Here is a 17,591-nt window from a genome sequence, read left to right on the forward strand (position 1 = left end):
AAATATGTTTTTTTAAAAAGCCAAGATCAAGTATAGAATATACATTTAATGTTGCAAGAGTGATCTTTTTACCTTAAACGTTTTGAAATAAAACATTCTTAAAGGCAGTGAAATGTAGAAGACACGTTTAAAACAGCATGATGAGAATAAAAGGCCAGGGTTTGCACACTGAAACGTTCACGCTCATAAAATAGAAATGATGGGGCTGATTTCTGCTGCTGCTGCTGTTACGAAGTAGGAGGGAATTGAATCAAAGGCCCTGGGGTTTATTTTATCTTTTGCCATGTATACACCTTTTCCCTCTGAGGAATTCAAGGTGGTGTATGCATGGCCCTCCCCATCCCCACAACAGCCCTGTGAGGTAGATTAGACTGAGAGGCAGTGGCTGGCCAAAGGTCGCCCACTGAGCTTCATGGCCGAGTGGGATTCGAACACTGGTCTCTCCCACGTCCTGGTACAACACACGAACCACTTCGCCGCACTGGCACGCTTTACTTTGAGAATTGGTCCAGCATGGCATGGAGTTGAATCTAGAACTGAGCCTTCAGGGCTGAGATGGTGCCCAGCTGCAGGCCATGGGGGTCCTCCTGTGTGGCTTTCCCACCAGGGCGTCACTGGTGTGCAACTCAACCGTGGTGCATTATGTGCCGCATGGCTCAGATGTGCACAGAAAGCCATAAGCCAGCCCACACAAGGCGGCCACTGTGGAGACTGGGGCCTCATCATCCTCTTAATTCTCCAATTTGTCAACATATTTTTGGAAACCTGGTCTGCAAAACAGTAGCCTGGCAGCCCGGTACCACCATACTGGTAACAGTGAGATCAGTGCTGTGATCTCCTGAGCTGTGGACAGGAAGCATGTGCAAATAAGTCTCATTAGTCTTTTGTGCTGCAGCAGTGCATCCCTGGCTCAATTTCAATGTGTTGCCCGTTGTGGGCTCTGGGGGATGCTGGAAGCATGTCCAGGCACCCTTCTGGGGTGCCACCCAGTGGGACTCCCTTGGGACCTGTAAGCTCTACCCACTAGTGCTCACAGCCCTGCTGCTGTTCATCCCTTGGATCTCACATCCCAGGATGAAAGAGAGGCGAGTCAAGAGCGCTCGGCCTTGCCATGGGCAGCTGATTTCCTCTTGGCTCCCCTGAAACCTGGATTCACCCCTTCGGCATGCAAACAACTTGGAGGTTGAAGCGAGTTCAGTTGTTGTCGGAGGGCAGCTGATCACGTAAACAGGCCTGGTGTTGACTTTCGTTTGATGTTTCCACTTAAGAAAGCTTCCCTCTGCTGCAATTGTATAGAACGGGGGCTGAATATTTGCAGGAAGATTGTATCTGGCAACTGCAGCCGGGGATTTGTGTGGTGCCAGTCTCGATCTGAAATTTACTCTCCACCCAAAGGTCACCCGGAGGTCTCCCCTTTCTCCACCCCCCCCCGCCACCCCGACCCAGAAAAAAAACAGCCAAACAAGAGGGAGGCTCTGAGGTTCCCAGCAAAGACTCTTGTGTCGCACATACCTGGAGTGCACTGTACATCCTGCTGCCGAGACACACCGGTGCAAGAATGTTCTGCCTAAGGAAAACCATAAAGCTTGAAATATCCTGTTTTCATTCCACTCGGTGGCTCGGTTGGGCGTTCAGAGTCGAGATCATTCAGCTCCTCTTTGGAGCAAGCGGCTTCTGGTGTTGGCGGCCGCAAGGGGCCTCAGGAGACTGGCAAAGGCGTCTCTGCTCTTTAAAGGGCTGCCCCCTTTTGCATTGAGCATCACTGTCCCACAAAAAGCATATTAGGGCATCAAAAGAGGATGGGACCAATTCATGGAGTTCAAGTCCTGTTTGCATGTGGTTGGCTGCTGTGACAACAGGGTGCTGGACTGAGTGGGCCCCTTGGGCCTGATCCTGCAGGGCTCTTGCATTGCTCCAGCCTCCAGAATGTTCCAGTTTGGAAGGCTTCACACTGATGCTACCAGGAAAAGGGTTTTGGGGTTGCAGATCTAAGTTCACTTCCCAGGGTGCAAAATACAATTGAGTTCAAAGGGATCAATGTCTGATTAAACATACTTAGCAGGATTGCACCATTAATTTATCTTCCATGCCCCCCTTTTATTGTTGGCCTTCTCCCTTTCCAGTGTGGGGGGGATTTGGGGGACAGACTTATTGCACAAATTTGCATCAGATTTGGGGATGCTGGTGTCGACACATCGATGTCTCTGGAGAAAGGAAGGTGGCAGGTGCCTTGCAGGAAACATGAACTTTGCAAGGTACCCTGTAAACATCCTTTTCTAATCTTTATTTTAAAAAAGTTTTAATAAAGGAAGTGGCAGGAGCTCCACAGCGCAGCAAAAAAATGAAAACAATTAAGACCCAGGATTTGTCCTCTCCCCCCCACAAAGACCACCACTCAAATTACAACCCCCAAAAATTGCTAATACCAAATGACCACGACTTTGAATAAATGTTATATATTTCCTAGGTTTAGTGCATTGAGTTCCTCCTCCTGCACTGCAGGTGGTTGGACTAGATGACCCTGAGAATTCCTTCCAATTCTACAATTCCGTGATTTTATGATGCATGCCATACTTATGAAATGAATTCTGAAAAGATGTGGATCTGTTCCAAAGGGTTTTGAACACACACCCATTTAAAAAAAAAAGCGTCTTAGCTGTCGGATGATTAAAATTATGCATTACAATAAGCCGCACCCTTTGCAAAGCTGGATTCGTGAGTGCAAGGATTGTGCTGCAGGGCTGAGTGAAAACATTTTGTCACCCCCAAGCGCCTCCCCAGGATGATCCCGGAGGCATCTTTGGGATGAGAATTTCAGAAAGCGGGGGGCTGTGTGTGAGGAAGGGCCACACCACAGCATCTTTTCCTTATGTGCTCCTCTTGGATCATGTGGTCTAGCCGCTTGGGCAGTAAAATGTCTTGGGGAAACCATTACGTCCTGCCTCTCAAAGGATCACCGCCGCAAGCTGGCCCTGCCGCCCTGGCTGACGTGTAAAAGACGTTGTCGGGAGCGTCCAAAGGGGACTGAAACTCCTCCAATGTCAAGAGACTTTTGTCTAACGTCACTCCAGAAAACTCGGGTAGAGTGTCTCCAGCGGGCGTATAAAAATATCACCGTCTCTGTGCAATTTCTGCACTCGGAGACATAATAATTAACAACCGATTCCACAACTTCAAAAGCTCCCGGATTTCAGACATTCCTGCCGAGTGGCTCCAGGGTTGGTTTGGTTATAGAGTTCAGCGCAGCGTTCCATGTGAAATGGATCCCAGCCCTACCACAACATGTGTGATGTTACTTAGCTTCCCCTGAGCAAGTGTGGGGCAAGACCACCTCTGTCGCCGTCTCCCAGGTAGCAGGGAAATGTGGGGAGGGAATGAAGAACAGACTCACAAGGTCACGGGGGGGGGGGGCAAGGTGGGGTGGGTGGGTGGCAGAGGAGAACCTCTGGGTGGATCTAAGTGACCAGCTTCCCTGTCAAGTCGATGCGTGTTTAATTATTGGTTGCAAGGCTCAGGGCGGATAAAGCCATTTCTTGTGCAGTGCATAGTTAATCTGCGGAACTCGCCTGTGCAGGAGACAGTGACGGCCATTGACTTTGTTGGCCTTAAAAGAGGATTAGACAAATTCATGGAGGAGAAGAGGACTCTTGATGGGCTTCTAGCTCTGCTTTGCCTCCACAATTGGGGAGAGAGATGCTTCTGAGTGCCAGGGCTGGAAACCACCCAATGGGAGAGTGTGGCTCTTGTGCTCCATCTTACTTGCTGGTTTTCTGCAGGCATCTGGCTGGCCCCTGTGAGCACAGGAAGCTGGCCTAGATGGGCCACTGGCCTGATCCTGCAATTTCTTCTTCGCATTTGCAGAAGACTCCCTTTCGATCGTGGAGAGACCCAGACAATTATCGCCTTTGTGGCCGCTTTGCATGATAGATTAAAGACTCGATTGCTACGTGGTGCATACAATCCGGATCCTTGATTATTTTTGCTAAAGAAAGGCTCCATTTTTTTGGAACACCTCCCCCCCCCCCCCCGACCACTTACCAATAGCATCGTTCCACCTCTGCCAAGATCTACCTTCAGGTGTCAATGGGTGGCCTTGCAGAAGCAGAGGGCACGGTTTGGACATGTCTCCCTGTTCTTTCATCTCCGCTCCACTGGTCAGGCCTCTGCGATTCCCAGGACACCTGTGCAGTCTAGAAGGCAGCGGATGGCCTGTTGGGGTGGGGGTGCAGTGGGGGGGGGTAGGAAGAGCTATTCTGCAATTGCTCACTAGAGGGCGCAGGGGTATTAATGTATGCAGGTAAGAGGGGAATGCAGAGGGTTTCCACAGTGGGATGATTTTTCAGAGCCCTGCAAGGGGGTTGGAGGGAGAGGGGGGACTCTGGCACCACCCCCATCTTTACCCCGATCTGCTGAGAGGGAAAGGACCCTGTTAGGGGGGCGGGCAGCAGCTCAGTAGTCAGCATCTGCCTGGAAAGCAGGATACCGCAGGTACAATCCCTGCCTGCCTCTCCACATAGGTCTGGAAGACCCTCCCTGGCAGAAATCCCAGAGAGGCGCTGCTGCCAGTCACATACTGAGCAGGTGGACCCAATGGTCTGACTCTGTATGCAGTGGCTTTCTCTGATGCAGTGCAGCCCAGACCTCTCTCGGGCTTCCGTTTGCCTGCTGAGCTACCCAGAGGACTTCTGCCATTAGGTGGTATATAAATATTGGAAGAAAATAAAAAGAGGAAACAGAAATGTGGCTGACCACCTGCACCTCTTCGCCTTCCCTCTTGGCAGACTTCCTTTCCTACAGGGAGACCGTAAGAGCCTGCAGGATCAGGCCCAGCTAGGCCAGCATCTCTTCCTGTCCTCTCTCCACAGCCGAAGGCAGCGATGTTTCTGAAAAGCAGTTGCTGGAAAGCACAGCAGGAGGAGAGAGGACTCCTGAGCTCTGATCCTGCTTGTGGGACATTTTGTGTCCCTTATGGAGAAGGTCAAACTCTGGCCTGAGATCCCAGAACAGACTCCGTTTTGCTGTTTGTTCATTTCTAATGCAGGGGAGCTTATGCCTCCCACCAGGACTTGAGTAATATCGACCCCTAAGGGAGGACAAAATTTGACGTCCCCCCAAATATTTATGTTCACATTCACAATACAGTCATACCTCAGGTTACATATGCTTCAGGTTGCGTTTTTTCGGGTTATGGACCACCAAAAGCTGGAAGTACCGGAAAGGGTTACTTCTGGGTTTCGGCAGTTGCGCATGCGCAGAAGGGCTAAATCATACTTTGTACATGCGCAGAAGCGCTGAATTGCAACCCACATGTGCGCAGATGCGCCACTGCGGGTTGCGAATGTGCATCCTGCATGGATCACAACCTGAGCATCCACTGTAATTCCTTTTGGTACAGTTGCTTTCTTATGGATCTTCGCAGTAGGGACCTGTATAAATATATTAATCTTTACTGCCCCCTGAGCTTGGCGTCCCCAGACTGCCCTAAATCTGGTGTTGCGCCCATCCCACCTAGGAATGCGTAGCAAGTCAGGCTTAGCCCTCCTAATGAAGCAGGCATTGTTGGCGCGGAGGCAAAGGCCATTAAAAAACGGGGGCTGTTATTTGACTAAACAAAACCAGAGCAGAAGGCGCCCCGTGCCGTGTCAGGGCAGAGCTGCGTCCAAGAAACAGCTCCTTTTCCTGGGCAGAACCCAGTGGCTGAACAGATCTGCGTGCGTGGCTTGGGGAGGGAATTTCTCTCTCCCGCACAGCTTGAGGCTCTTGGAGCAAGGATCTCTCCAGCCCTGCAAGCGGAGAGGACCTTGCTTGCTCTGCCTTCCCAAATCTCCAACCCCCCACCTCGCAAGCCCTCCTTGACACGAGCCAGATTCCTGGAGACGGCTGCATCGCGCAGGACCGCCTGAGCTTTACCTTGGCGCGTGCTCCCCGCTGCTACTGGAGCTGGGGGGCCCAGATCATGACGGAGGCAGCAGCAGCGTCACACATGTCTGTTAATAAAAAATAAGCAAACATTCTCCTTCCGGCCAGGATTCAGGGCGGAGGGAGGGCGAGAGAGGCAACGCGGGGCAGAACATAAATACCAGGACTGGAGAGACTGCTGGCTGCAAGAGAGAGGCCATGGGAACCTTGAAGGAGATCAGAAGAGCCTGCAGGATCAGGCCAATGGCCCTTAAGGTCCATAAATAGCAACACCCTAGAGGTCCTGGCCCTGAGGAAGTCAGATTAGCCTCAACCAGAGCCAGGGCCTTTTCAGTGGTGGCTCTGGCCTGGTGGAACGCTCTGACTCATGAGACCAGGGCCCTGTGGGATCTGATTTCTTTCTGCAGGGCCTGTAAGACAGAGTTGTTCTTCCTGGCCTTTGGCTTGGAATCAACTTGATCCCCTTCCCCTCTTTCCTTTTTCCTTTCTCCTTCTGTGATGGAACTCTTATTCGGGGACTTCCCTGGCTTTTTTCTGGCCCACGTAGGATAGTTGGCCTTTGTGAAGATTTGACATTTTCATCCCCAAAAAGTTTTTGATTTGAGTTTCTACTGAAATGAAGCTGCATTTTAATGTTATACTTAATCTTGTTTGAAATACAACTTAAAAACAAGATTAAGTACAACATTAAAATGCAGCCTCAATTGTTTTTATACCTGGTGTTAGCCACCCTGAGCCCGGTCTTGGCTGGGGAGGGCGGGGTATAAAAATTGTTGTTGTTGTTGTTGTTGTTTGTTGTTGTTGTTATGTCCAGCATCCTGTTCTCACAAAGGCCAACCAGATGACCCAAGCAGAAACCCACAAGCAGGATCCACACACAATAGGAACACACTTGCCTCCTGTGGCTTCCAGCGACTGGTCTTCAGAAGCATTGCTGTGGAGACAGAGCATAACTATCATGCCTAGGAGCCACTGATGGCCTCCATGAGCTTGTTGAATCCTCCTTTAAAGCCATCTTTAGAAGGAGATGTCTGTCGATGGCTCCTAGCAAAGGTGGCTGCGCTCTGCCCTCCACAGTTGGAGGCAGCAAGGCTTCTGAATACCATTTGCTGGATCCATGCGAGGAGAGAATCCTGCTCTTGGGCTCATGTTCTGCTCCCTGGTTTCCCACTGGCATTTAGTTGGCCGCTCTGAGAACAGGATGCTCTTCTGATGTCCTCATGCAAGTTCCATCGTTTGTGCTGTGTGAAGAAGTATCTTATCCATCCTTTCTTGATGTTCAGATATCTGGGTCATCAATGCCATTCCCTCCACTCCTTGCCAATGAAACCCTCGGCCATGGGTGGCCAGGCTGGCCCAAGACATTTCACTGTGCCAGGGCTCTGGTGTTCAGAAGCATTATTGCTGCTGCCAGCTGTGAAGGCAGAACATGGCCATTGTGGCTAGTGACCATCCATAGACCTCTCCTCCATGAATTTCTCCAATTCTTTTTCAAAGGCATCCTGTGGGACAGAGTTCCATAGATTAACTTTTGTCTCTCCTGAATCTGTCAACTTCATTGGCCGTCCATGAGTCCAAGTGTTACGAGAGAGGGAGAAATCATTTTCTCTCTATCCACATTTCCCATGCTGCACATAATTTTATGAACTTCTCCAATGTTGCCTCTGACTTGCCTTTGCCCAAACCCTGCACCCTTCTTTTGCAGGGGAGCTGTGTAACTGGGCCAGCGATTCCTGCCTGTGCCCAATGGCAGCCAAGGAGCAATGTCTGTTCCACTGCCGAACTGTCAGAAAGTTTTCCCTGGCGTTTTCCTGATATACCCGTCCCTTCCATTTCAGGTGTTCTCCAAAATCTTCAGCCATGAAGCCCTGGAGAGCTACCTGCCCAAGATCCAGCTGGTGATCCAGGACACCTTGAGGGCATGGAGCAGCAACCCGGATCCCATCAATGTCTACTACGAAGCCCAGCAGCTCACTTTCCGCATGGCCATCCGGGTCTTGCTGGGCTTCCGGATCCCGGACGAAGACCTCAGCCAGCTCTTTGAGGTCTACCAGCAGTTCATGGAGAACGTCTTCTCCTTGCCTGTGGACCTGCCTTTTAGCGGCTACCGGAAGGTAAGACATGTCTTGGTCAGGAGAAGTGGCTTGGAAGAAGAACATGATGGCCTACAGAAGGCGCTGGGTTCGATCCTTAGGATGAAAGTGACCAGTTAAGCAAGTGATGGGAAGGGTAGCTGCCTCTGTGCCCAAGACCCCAGAGAGCTGTCACCAGGCAGAGTAGACAGTATGGAAATATACGGACCTCACTATTAGGTAGTGTTCAGAGCATCTTGGAGCATGTCCAAATGGCTCTGATTCTGGAGGCTCAGCTGGGCCATTTGCTCTCCCTCTCCCTGCAGGTGTTGGGTGTTTCACCTGCTGATGCTGTGATTCCTGCAATGCAGGGGGCTGGAGCAGATGATTTTGGGGTTGCTATCAGGGCCGTCTTAAGCATATCCGGGGCCATGGTGCAAAGATCCCTGCGGCGCCCCTCCTGGCAACTCCAAAACAAGGGAGGGGGTGGTGGGAAATGTCCTCTGCCTCCCCCAGCACCCCAATCCCTGGCATGGTGGCGGTGATCAAGCAGGAAAATGTGTTGGTGGACATGCTTTCTGGCATCAGGGCGCCTGAGAAGGCAGCCGGGGAAGGCTGCTCGCCGCCTTTCGCCCGGAAGCAGGAGGAGGACAACGACCAGGAGCAGGGCTGTCTTTAGCAGATGCCGAGACTTGGGAGGGAAGCTGCGCAGCTTCCATCCTAAGCCCCTGCGGGGGTCGCTCTCCTCCTGAGGAGGCTTGGGAAGGAAGCTGCACGCCATATAGTTGGCGGGGTGCAGCTCATGGGCATGCAGGGAAAGGGAAGGCTGCTGGCAAAGTCGCGCATCTCCCCTACTCGCTAGGGCGACCCTGAGAGGCCGGCGCCCTGACGCAACAAACCACTAACACCAATGGGAAAGACGTCTCTGGTTGCTATACTTCTGTGATGCTCCAGGAGAGGCTGGAGCTGAGAGTGAGAAGAGAGCAGGACGTGGGCTTTGCTGTGTGGCGGCTGCTCTTCCTGGGTTCCAACCTCCTCCTTTTCCCTCCAGGGAATCCGCGCTCGAGAGCTGTTGCAGAAGAGCTTGGAGAAAGCGATCCGGGAAAAGCTGCAGAACACGCAGGGCAAGGACTACTCCGACGCCCTGGACCTCCTGATCGAAAGCGGCAAGGAACACGGCAAGGAGCTCACCATGCAGGAACTGAAGGTGGGTCGAGGCTGGGTGGCCGGGAAGAGCCCTTGGCTCTTGCTCTTGCTCTTGCACAGGATAAACACTGACCTCTCCTGCAATAATACAACATGGTCTGGGGGGGGGAAGGGCTGTAGTTCAGTGGCAGAGCATCTCCTCTGCATGCAGGTTCAGTCCTCCAAAGGAGCTCTAGGTAGGTTGGGAGAGAAGCTTGCCTTGAACCCTGGATAGCTGCTGCCGGTCAGTGTAGACAATATTGAGGTAGATGGGATGCAATAGTCTGACTCAGCATAAAGCAGCTGCCTATGTTGCTCTAATAATAATAATAATAATAAATTTTATTCATACCCTGCCCTCCCCAGCCAAGACTGGGCTCAGGGCTGCGAACACCAAATATAAAAACAATTGATTGAAATACAAGTTAAAAACAAGATTAAAATACAACATTAAAATGTTCAGTAGGAACTCAAAAACTTTTTGGGGGATGAAAACGTCAAGTCTTCACCAAGGCCAACTATCCAGACTGGTCCTACGTGGGCCAGAAAAAAGCCAGGGAAGTCCCCAAATAGGAGTTTTATCACAGAAGGAGAAAGGAAAAAGGAAAGAGGGGAAGGGGATCAAGTTGATTCCAAGCCAAAGGCCAGGCGGAATAACTCTGTCTCACAGGCCCTGCGGAAAGAAATCAGATCCCGCAGAGCCCTGGTCTCATGAGACAGAGCGTTCCACCAGGCCGGGGCCAGCAGTAAAAAGGCCCTGGCTCTGGTTGAGGCTAATCTGACTTCCTTAGGGCCCGGGACCTCTAGGATGTTGCTGTTTATGGACCTTAAGGTCCTCCGTGGGGCAGACCGGGAGAGGCGGTCCTGTAGGTATGAGGGTCCTCTGCCTTCCCATAGCAACTTGGCAACCTTCTCCAGACTGGGGACCTCTAGGTCATTTGGATGCTAAGTCACAACAGCCTCCAGTCAACACCAGCCATGTTCTCATCCGAAGAACCCGGAGGGCAGCAGGCTGGGCTTCCCTCTCCTATACTACCACCGTAAGAAATGGTTTCTTTAGGAGAGGAAGTCCTGCGTCTTGTCTGGCTTTGCGCATCAGTTCAGCTCTTGATATGCCCTGGTGTCTGTCTCTGCCATTGCTGCTTCTCACCTCCAGGGGGGCTGGGGAGGTTGGGGGTCACAGGCCCTGAGTGGGTGGGTGGGGTGGGGCTCATCTCAGCCCTACTCAGTTCAGGGGCTTTTGATGCTGGTGGTCTCATGGCTGCTCTGCTGAACAGCATCAACCACAACGGCTCAAGCGCTTTTAATTGTTTTTATTTAGGTGATTGTTTCTGGCTGTTTTTAGCGTATTGTTTCATTATTATAAAGAAAGAAAGAAACCCACCTTAAAGCAGTTTACAAAGAGAACAAAACCAGTAAAAACAACTCATTGAAACATTCAACTAAAAACGCGCATCCACATTTTACATGTCTGGGGAGCCTTGTCTAAGCAGAAAGACTATATGAGTTGCCTGCCTGTTCTCAATAGGCAGGGAGTTCCAGGGTTTAGGTGCTGCCACACTGCAAGATTGAGTGCTTCCCAAATGTGGGTCGGGTATTATGTGGGGCTTGCAAGAGTGCCAGTTTCACAGGCTAAAGCGGTCCAAGGGGTATTGCAAACTTTGATAAGGGGAAAGAAAATCCCTCCAGCCCCCCAGAGAGCAAGCAAGATACTTCCCTGGTCCAAAAGCATTCCTATAATGCAGGGGCGCCAGAATGGGGATTTGAACCCGTGACTCCATGGGTCTGACCACACCGTGCTGGCTCTCTCTCTCTCTCACTCATAACACATGTCTCTCTATGTCTTTCAGGATGGCACCCTTGAGCTGATCTTTGCCGCCTACGCCACTACGGCCAGCGCCAGCACCTCCCTGATCATGCAGCTCCTGAAGCACCCCAGGGTGCTGGAGAAGCTCCGGGAGGAGCTGAGGAGCAAAGGCATCCTCCACAACGGGTGCCTCTGCGAGGGCTCCCTCCAGCTGGACACCATCAGCAGCCTCCTCTACCTGGACTGCGTCATCAAGGAGGTCCTGCGGCTCTTCACCCCAATCTCCGGAGGGTACCGGACGGTGCTGCAGACCTTCGAGCTGGACGTGAGTATGGAGACCTGCCTTAGAACCCATCTCTGGCTCGCTGTGTGAGGCAGGGGCCTGGCAGGAGATCTGCTCCACGTGGCGTGGGGTTCAGTTCTGTATAGAACAGAACGCCTTGCATATTGTGCCTGCATTGATTGGCTTCCCTTGTTGCTTTTCCATAAAGGTTTCCCCAGGCGACACACCTACCGAAATGGAAATTCACCAAATGCACAGCAGCTTAAGTGTGGTGGCCATGTGGTGTAGTGGTTAAGAGCGGTGGACTTGTAATCTGGTGAACCAGGTTCGATTCCCAACTCCTCCACCTGCAGCTGCTGGGTGACCTTGGGCCAGTCACACTTCTCTGAAGTCTCTCAGCCCCACTCACCTCACAGAGTGTTTGTTGTGGGGGAGGAAGGGAAAGGAGATTGCGAGCCGCTTTGAGACTCCTTTGGGTAGCGATAAAGCGGGATATCTTCTTCTTCTTCTTCTTGTTCTTCAAGATATCCCTATAAAGTGATCTGGCTCCCAGCCATGATGACTGCGTTCTGCCTCCGTTGTCAGAGGCAGCGATGCTTCTGATTATTATTAATAATAATAATAATAATAATTTTTATTTATACCCCGCCCTCTGCAGCCAAGACCAGGCTCAGGGCGGCTAACACCAGGTATAAAACAATTGATTAAAATACAACTTAAAAACAAGATTAAAATACAATATTAAAATGTCCATTGCTGGAGACCACAGGCGGGGAGAGGGGAACCAGGCAGAGGGCCTTCTCGGTGGTGGTGCCCCCTGTGGAATGCCATTCCATCAGATGTCAAGGAAATAAACAACTATCTGACTTTTAGAAGACATCTGAAGGCAGCCCAGGGAAGATTTTAATGTTTGATGTTTTATCATGCTTAATATTCTGTTGGGAGCTGCCCAGAGTGGCTGGGGAAACCCAGCCAGATGGGTAGGGGTATCATTATCATTATTATTAATAATAATAATAATAATAATCTGCAGTAAACTGAAAACAGATTCAAACCTAATTTACATTCTCCTCTTCCTCCTCCTCTTCCTCTTCCTCCTCAGGGCTTCCAAATCCCCAAAGGCTGGAGCGTCATGTACAGCATCCGGGACACTCACGACACGGCTCCTGTCTTCAAGGATGTGGACGTCTTTGACCCCGACCGCTTTGCCCAGGGCCGCACGGAAGACAAAGACGGCAGGTTCCACTACCTTCCATTTGGCGGAGGCGTAAGGACCTGTCTGGGCAAGCACCTGGCCAAGCTGTTCCTCAAGGCTCTGGCCATCGAGCTGGCCAGCACCAGCCGCTTTGAGCTGGCCACCAGAACTTTCCCCCGCATCACGCTGGTGCCCGTCGTCCACCCGGTGGACGGGCTCAAGGTCAAGTTTTTCGGACTCGACTCGAACCAGAACGAAATCTTGACAGAGACAGAAGCCATGCTGGGCGCCACTGTGTAAACCGGACCCTCGGTTTGCTTTCTCTTGGTTGGGGAGGTTGAGGGCCCCCAGAATGGAGGAATGGAAAGGGAAAAGCCCAGCTTGCCATGGACGATGGAGACCTGCCGCCTGACACCTCTTGGGCAAAGCCTTCTCTGACGAATATGCCAAAACGACGGTGGCGCATTAGCGCGAGGGGTGGGCAGGCGGGGAACAGGTTGCGGAGACCACCTGGATGGATTCTGTTTTGTTTTGTTTTGTTTTAACACTAAGCAGAAGGGGATTGTCTTGGCTATAAACAGTACGTAAATGTTAATATATGCACATATATATAAATATATATAAATATATAAATATAATCCGAAACAGAAGCTTTTCTGTTGCAAGGAGAGGTTCCTCGCTGCTCCTGCTGCTGCTGTCTGCTGCTCTTTCTTGGGGTTCAGGACCCCCTGCTCTTTGCTGGCCCCCGGAGGTCTGGGTGTCCTGCCCTTCTGTCAGAAGCCTTACCTGACCGGGGTCGGGGTAGCGAGTGACCTCTGGCAGAGCCTGACCTTCGAAGCATCAGTGTTAAACTGGTCAGTGACCTGCGGGGAATATCTTTTTTATTTTTGCTTTCTTTAGAGAGAGTGGCCAAGAGGACCCCCTCTGTGGGGTCTGGCTAAAGTCAGTATTGTGTGTTGGGGGGAGGAATACATTTTTGCGTTGCCATAGCGACGGCTTTGCCGCATCCCATGGCTCCAGGAGGTACCAGGATGTCTGCTTAAACAGGGCCTGGCGTTGGAACTGCTATACACCACATTGATGCTCAGCTCCTTGTGTGTTGAAGACACCCATAGGGAAGTTGTCAGAAAAACGGCTGAGGAAGAACATGGATTTTTTAAAATTATCCAGAGGTTTAGGCATGAGTTAGGAGCCCATCTTCAGCAGAGCTTGGGGGGACTTTGGAGTCCATGCATTTGAGATTCCTTGGCCTGTTCTTCCGGCTGATTTTAAGACACCTGTTTTAAAATCACTGCTGTGGAAGGGTAATATTGAAGAACTGACCTGTGGACTCTCATGAGAAGAAGCTTCTCTGTGTCTGGGGAGCACCAAAACTCTCTGATCACCAGCCAAATTTCAAAGCCTGTGGCCACCTCCTAACTATGATAACGAGAGTCAGTGACAAATGTCGAGAATGGGGTTGAGGAGCGAAATATGGTTTTCTGGAGCTGAAGCTCTGCCCCCCATGTTGAAATCCTCTGTTGGTCCCATCCTGCCATCCACCATCCAACCCAAAGCCATGGTGATCATTGCATAGACTTCCCTTAGGCACAGTTGAGCGTTTAATGTGCTCTTGCGCCCTTAAGCCAAACTGTCCTTACTTTGCAAGAGAGAGAACCCACACACTCTCACACACCCTGCCATGGGGAAAGCCCCCATCCCTGGTCCCCCCCCCATCTATTTAAGGAAATGGGTTTCCAATCAAGTAGCCACATTTCTGGGGCCATCCTTTGAATTCAGAACAATGGTTGCCTACATTGTTAGCCATGTTTACCATCAGGTGGTTGTTGTTGCTTTTGAAAAAAATAATTATATCATTGTTGATCCTTGGAGTGGTTGCTCTGACGTGTTGCAGGCTCTCAGATCCCATAACCTCCTCATCAGTTGCGGGAGTTCAGAACCAGTCATGTCTGAAAGCAAAGTTCCAAACCTTGGAGAAACAGGGTAAATTCTGGAGGCCCTTTCTGTGTAGCTGAAATACTTTTGAGCAGCCCTCCCTGGTTAGCTGTGGCCAGTAAAGAGAGTTCAGGCCATGCCCAGTTTTCAGGGAAACACTCAAAGCCCGTGGGACTTGTAGATTGCAGGAAGCAAGCAAGCAAGCAAGAGATATTATTCTTTTATCAAAGCCAATTCAAATGCCAAATCATTAGCTGCCATCTAGGGGGTTGAACTAACCCACCTCACAGGGTTGTTTTGGGGACAAAATGGTGGTTGGGGGCAAACCATGCAGGCTGCCTGGAACTCCATGGAGGAAAAAGTGGTATATAAATGTAAGAAATAAATGAAAAAAATAAGCAAAGAAATAACTTCCTTGATGGGCTTGAGCCCTGGCACTTTCCCCACCCCAAAATTAACCACTGTCTGCTCAGGGCCTGACTTGAGCCGTCGCTGCCCTTCAGATCTTTGGGGCAAAGCATTTTGGGGGCACCAGGCTGGTCTGCTCAGCTTCCATCCTCTTTTTCACTCCTGGTGAGGCATAAGTCTTAAGATGCACGGAATAGGATTGCAAACCCTGCTTTAGCTGAGATTCCAGTGTGGTGCAGTGGTTAAGAGCGGTGGACTCGTAATCTGGGGAACTGGGTTCGCTTCCCCGCTCCTCCACGTGCAGCTGCTGGGTGACCTTGGGCCAGTCACACTTCTCTGAAGTCTCTCAGCCTCACTCACCTCACAGAGTGTTTGTTGTGGGGGAGGAAGGGAAAGGAGAATGTTAGCCGCTTTGAGACTCCTTAGGGTAGTGATAAAGCAGGATATCAAATTCAAACTCCTCCTCCTCCTCTTCCTCCTTCTTCTGCATCCTTTGTTCTCTAATACGGGCAGACCTAGTTTGGGGGGAGGGAGGGTCCCCCATACCACTCAGTGTGGTGTAGGACAGCCAGTGTGGTGTAGTGGTTAAGAGTGATAGACTCGTAATCTGGTGAACCAGGTTCGATTCCCTGCTCCTCCACTTGCAGCTGCTGGGTGACCTTGGGCCAGTCACACTTCTTTGAAGTCTCTCAGCCCCACTCACCTCACAGAGTGTTTGTTGTGGGGGAGGAAGGGAAAGGAGAATGTGAGCCGCTTTATGACTTCTTCGGGTAGTGATAAAGCGCAGTATCAAATCCAAACTCTCCTTCTTCTTCTTCCTGCATTGCAGGGGTTTGGACCAGATGACCCTCTGGTCCCTTCCAACTCTAGCATTCTATGATTCTAAAGATAAACCCACCTTTGCCTTTTGTTTCCATTAACCAGATCAGGTCGGGCTTCCCTTTCCCCCTCCCTAAGATTTCCCAACCTGTTTCCTCCCGCAATACAGCAGATCTATGCCATTCACAGATATATAAAAGTGCTGAGGTTTGTGTCGGGTGGGCCACTCGTGAGGTTGGTTGCTGGGCTGGCAGCAGGAACATTGTTGAGGGGCGGGGCGGTCAGCGAAGCCGCTTGCCCTTTTGAGGGGCGCACCCCACAATCCTTTGCAGAGGGTGCTGGGACAGCACTCTTCAAATGGTGCGTGGGCCAACGAGGGGGCGGCGGTCGACCCAGGCATGGCGAGGAAAGTGGAGCATGAAAATACATGCTCTGATGTGAAGCAGAGGAAAAGACATGCTCACTGCAAGTTGAGCAGCCCACCAGAAGATGGACCAGTAATGGGGGGGGGGAGGGGAGAAATATAAGAGGCATACATTTATAAACTTTATATATATATGCATACGTGTGCGTTGTATCTAGGCAAGGATAGCTCCTGTTCGATTTACCATTCCTAACTAATATAACTTGACTAAAAAAAGAAAAGATATTGAAATTGTTACTGCAGTTTGCAGGATGAAGCACTTTTGAGTCTCAGAATATGTGTCTTGTCTTGTGTGTCTTTTTTTAATTTGCTGGCACAGTTCCAATTTGCTATATTATTTTATACACAAAGGTGGTGTGGTGTTTTTGTTTTTTGGTCTGAGTTTATAAACTTATTATTGTTATTGTTATTATTATTATAAGTACTATTTTTGTTATAATTCAAAATAGATATTTAGTATAAAAAAAAAGTTCGCCTGTTTCTTTTTTTTAAGAAAAAAAATATTTGTTATTTAGTAAAGTATGGGATATCTCACCCCTGCTCTGCCTCCTTCTTTATTGTAAAACAGCAACAAAGAAAAAACTTGTCTGCAAGGGAAAAGAAAGCAATTAATATGGTTTTATTTGCATGTGGCCCAATATGGAAGGAGTTGCGGGGGGTGGGCTTCTCCTGTGCCACCCTCATGGCAGTGAATGGTTGGCGTGCCCTTTCCCTAAGGATTGTGCAGGAGATACTCCCCCCTTGCCATTGCTCATATTGTGTCTGTCGTTTCTTAATATTGAAAGAAATAAGCACCTGTTGGGTAGGGGTATTTCACGGTGCCGTGTGAAGACGTGCTTTGTGTCATGTGGTTTCTTCATGTGTATATAATATTGAGCTTGGTCTACCTGGAATCTCCATTTCTCTTGCAAACGCTCAGCTGAAAGAACCGGGAGCCCTGCTGCTTTGCTTGGAGTGGGGGCTCCCATCAATTTCACTGGGGGCGTCCCAGCAAACCCGCCCCTGTGACGTGTTGAATAAATGGATGTTGTGTATTTCGTGATCTTATAAGGGGAAAAAAATATCAATGTGGCTATTTTATAGACTTCCATAATAATAAAAAAAATGTTGAATCTCCAGACCTTACTATTGTCCTTTGTTTTAAACTTGAATCAGTTGTTCTTCCTCTCTCACAACACTAGAAGCTCGTGGGTGCCCAGTGTAGCTGGATTCTGGAAGATTCAGGGCAGAGGAGGGAAAGTCCTTCTTTACGCAGAGCAGAGTTAAACTGTGGAACTCCCTCCCACAAGGAGGAGAGGGCTACCGATGGCTACTAGTCATGATGACTCTACTCTGCTTCCACATTTGGCTATACTTTTTTTTAAAAAAACATTGATACATAATAAAAGCCAGTAAAATTCAATACTGCTAAATAGAGCCACGAAAACTGAAGTGAATGGGCTGATACAAGAACAAACAGCAGAAATAAATCCCCAGGGGGTAGGAAGTGTGCTTGTGTCGTCTTGCGGCACCTTAAAGACTCACAAATGTATCTGTGGGTTGCA

At 50.1% G+C, this 17,591-nt stretch overlaps 2 protein-coding genes across 2 annotated transcripts in view; both read left to right on the forward strand.

The window, feature by feature from the left end:
* The window catches only part of CYP26B1 (cytochrome P450 family 26 subfamily B member 1), a 31,216-nt gene extending 14,051 nt beyond the window's left edge, over window positions 1-17,165 (forward strand). Inside the window, exons 3-6 of the mRNA XM_083398476.1 lie at window positions 7,758-8,033; window positions 9,043-9,198; window positions 11,027-11,308; window positions 12,369-17,165. Coding sequence (XP_083254602.1) covers window positions 7,758-8,033; window positions 9,043-9,198; window positions 11,027-11,308; window positions 12,369-12,761 — 1,107 coding nt within the window. The 3' untranslated portion in view covers window positions 12,762-17,165. The remainder of the gene's footprint in view (window positions 1-7,757; window positions 8,034-9,042; window positions 9,199-11,026; window positions 11,309-12,368) is intronic.
* The window catches only part of EXOC6B (exocyst complex component 6B), a 310,152-nt gene that overhangs the window by 272,800 nt on the left and 19,761 nt on the right, over window positions 1-17,591 (forward strand). The window lies entirely within an intron of this gene.

This window comes from Podarcis tiliguerta, assembly GCF_965153285.1.
Source record: "Podarcis tiliguerta genome assembly, chromosome: 9".
Classification (NCBI taxonomy): domain Eukaryota; kingdom Metazoa; phylum Chordata; class Lepidosauria; order Squamata; family Lacertidae; genus Podarcis; species Podarcis tiliguerta.